Below are 3,174 nucleotides of genomic sequence, written 5' to 3' on the forward strand. Positions count from 1 at the left end.
TGCTTGGAACAGTGCCTGGCATGGAGCAGTTGCTCAAAAATTATTTGTTGAATAACCGAATGATCTTTGTTTGATCAGTAAATTTGAATGTACCCAGAAAATAAGAATACGGCAAAAAGCCTGGGAACCACTGGATTGGGTGAGCCCAAAGCCCCTTATGGCTCTGCATGGCTGGGGCCGCTTCTGTGGTGAGTTCTTTTAGGTCATCACCACCTTGTTCACCACCACCCAGCCCTCATGGAATCCTAACTCTCACAGAGGCAGAGGCAAAAACAGTGAACTCACAACGTGGCCAGGGGGGCCGGGTCTTCCCTGGGGTCCCATGGCACCAGGCTCACCCTGAAGGAGTCAAGAGAAAAAGAAGAAACAACACAGAAACAGACTTATGTGGAGCTGTTAGTGGGAGAGGGTTGAGCAGAGCAGGTGGAATATCGATGGTCCAAGGAGCCGAGCTGAGCCCTGGCTCCAGGCCTAAGTCTTTCAGGGCCTGAGGCACCAGCCCTGCCCAGGCATGTTGCTGGAGAGAGAAAGCAGAGCCCCCAGCCTGAGAAGGCTAGTGACCCAACAGCCTGTAGACAGGGGGGCCAGTTACAACTCTTAAGGAGAGAGAAGGTCAAGATATGCAGTGTTGGGCAAAACCTCCTCGAGAGGGTCAAGGAGGAAGTGGCTGCATCTCTGACTCAGCCGCACGTATAGACCCCCAGCCTTTACCTCCGCTCCGGGCCGACCACTGCTGCCTGGGGGACCTGGCTTTCCACAGTCACCCTGGAAGAGAGAGAGGCCACTGGAGCTCACTAGATCTCCACTTGGCTCCCCCCACCTCGCCAAGTTGACCCCACATCAGAGGGGTCCTGCCACCTGTGCCACCTTTAGCCAGAGGCTCTCCGATGCCCTGAGGCTGATATACAAGTAAAACCCTGACCCAGTCTGCCAGGCACCAGTGGCTTCAGGAGGCTTAGATGCTGGGATGGCATCTTAGCCAAGGGTCAGGTGGCACTTCCACTCTGGCTCGGTTGCCACATCTGCCTGGCGTCAGGCTTCGAGGAGAGCGGAGAAGACCTGCTTGCAAAGGTCACCAGGCCCTTACCTTTGGCCCTGGGAGGCCAGGATGTCCTGTTTTCCCCTTGAAGCCCTGGAAAAAAACCCGGGGGGTTGCACGTTCTTTGGCTTCACCCGGGGGTTTGTTCCCCTTCTTCTTTCTTCGGTTTAACCAATTCGGTTCCTTCCGGGGGGGGGTGGGGTTGCCCCCCCCCCCAGGGGGGGGTTTTCCTTGTTCGGTTTGGCCCCTCCCACCTCCCAGCTCCTTCCTGCAGCTCAACTTACTGGGGGTCCCATGAGTCCAGGCGGGCCGGCGGGACCAGGATCCCCCTAGGGAAAGAGATCAGGGTCATTGAGACAAGAACTTCATCCAGCTTGTACCCACCCAACTCATTCACCATTGTGTTCTCCCTTCTCCAGCTCTCCTGGGATGGAGGGATATTATATTGAGCTGAAGGAAGACACCAGGCTGGGCATAGCCTCTGACTGGCTGTGGCCCCTGCGTGAATCCCAGCCCCTCTCAACCTCAGTTTTCTTTCTTTTGGATACAGAAGGGGGTCAATCTAGATGCTCCGCCCTTTGCAATGGTCCCATCCCTTTCAGATTCCCCAGCAAAACCAGACCCAAGGATCAAGGCCCGTTTGAATTCTTCTACGTCTGTAGCCTGGTTCTTTCTGACATCAGCCTATTTGGGTCACTCGGGTTAATCTTCCCACTCACAGGCTAGGAACCTCTGATTCCAGACAATGGGAGCTTTGGACAGGGCTAGGGTCTGGGTTCCTTATGCCTCTGTGGCAGCTCAGGCCCATTTTGCCTGCACAAGCCCCAAGCTGAGCACCCAGCCCAGTGGGGCCCTGAGGTTTCTTTAGCTGCCTAAGTTTCTAGATAGAAATTTACTCCCTTCGCTGTTCTGCCTTTTGTGAGGCCAAGCTCATCCAAGCTGGTTAAGCTACCAGGAGAACTGAGAAACCAAGGTTCCATCAGGCAGGTGGGGTGTGGTGAAAGGCAGACAGAAGGAAGGCATGGGCACCCTTGACGGAGGTGGGGGGCCACTTCAGTTCCCTTTATCAGGGTTCCCTTGACTTCGGCTCTTGGAAAAGGAATTAAAAGGAAGGGGCTGCCCTCCCCGGCCCATCATCTCACCCGCAGGCCAGGCTTGCCGTCCTTCCCATCCAGACCATCCAGACCGGCGGGACCCTAGAAACAGGAAAAAAAGTCTCTGCATGGCCATGCTGGAACTCTCGGAGTGGGGAGGCCTGACCCAGCGCCTCCACCCTCTCCACCCCTCACCCAACTCTCAGCCCTGCCAAACACACACTTGTGCACGCACGTGCACCCACACACATACCACGCCTGTCAGCCTAAGAGGGTACACACTCACCTGAATCCCAGGAGGTCCTGGCGGCCCAGGGGGACCAGGCATGCCTGATGGGCCTCGAATCCCCTCACTGCCCTGGAAACAAGCCCCCCAACAAAGTCAGCAGGCCCTCACCTCATGCCGGAGACCCTGGGCCACGGGTTCGGTGATTACTGGAAGTCAGGACAGCTGGCTTCTAACTGGATAGGTTTGACACACCATTCTCCCAGGAGGCTCTGTCTTCATTCACAAAGTACCCCCCTTTCCTCACTGTTCCCCGAGCCTATTCAGTCCAGCACCTTCTTCAGGGCTGACCAGGGGCTGGCATGGTGCTGGCTCAGCAGCACGCGCTAACTGAAGGCATTCAACTCACTTGGGTCTCAACAAGGTACCAAGTACTATATAGCCTCTGATTCCCCCAGATGGAAAAAGGGTGGCCCCTGTCCCTAAGGAGCTCAGAGTCCCGTGAGGGTCACAGGCCCTACAATCAGGGGCAATGCAACAATCCATGTGCTCTGTGTGAATAAGGGGCTATAGGAGTTCAAAAGACAGAGTGGCTGACTCGAGCCAGGGCCAGGGAAAGTGCCACGGTAGAGTCACCAGATGTTAGACTCTGCAGGATGTCTGCGGTTTGCACAGGTGGAGGAGAAAAGGGAATGCCACGTGGAATTTCAGAGAAGGATGAGGATTTGGAAGTGGTCCCATGCCTGGCCTAGCCGGGGTGTCTGGGGAGCCCATGTGATGGGTGGATTGAGAGAGGAGGCTAAAGGAGTTAGAGC

The 3,174-nt window shown here is 56.0% G+C and overlaps 1 protein-coding gene across 12 annotated transcripts in view; it reads right to left on the reverse strand.

Moving 5' to 3' along the window:
- Positions 1 to 3,174, reverse strand: part of COL16A1 (collagen type XVI alpha 1 chain) — a 49,916-nt gene that overhangs the window by 8,187 nt on the left and 38,555 nt on the right. For all 12 annotated transcript variants that reach the window (XM_011357815.2, XM_023529267.1, XM_011357813.2 and 9 more), the window contains 6 exons: positions 2,420 to 2,491; positions 2,182 to 2,235; positions 1,324 to 1,368; positions 1,088 to 1,132; positions 712 to 765; positions 286 to 339 (listed from right to left, as the gene is read on the reverse strand). In XM_011357815.2, coding sequence (XP_011356117.1) covers positions 286 to 339; positions 712 to 765; positions 1,088 to 1,132; positions 1,324 to 1,368; positions 2,182 to 2,235; positions 2,420 to 2,491 — 324 coding nt within the window. The remainder of the gene's footprint in view (positions 1 to 285; positions 340 to 711; positions 766 to 1,087; positions 1,133 to 1,323; positions 1,369 to 2,181; positions 2,236 to 2,419; positions 2,492 to 3,174) is intronic.

Source organism: Pteropus vampyrus, unplaced genomic scaffold (genome assembly GCF_000151845.1).
Source record: "Pteropus vampyrus isolate Shadow unplaced genomic scaffold, Pvam_2.0 Scaffold36, whole genome shotgun sequence".
In the NCBI taxonomy this organism is placed as follows: domain Eukaryota; kingdom Metazoa; phylum Chordata; class Mammalia; order Chiroptera; family Pteropodidae; genus Pteropus; species Pteropus vampyrus.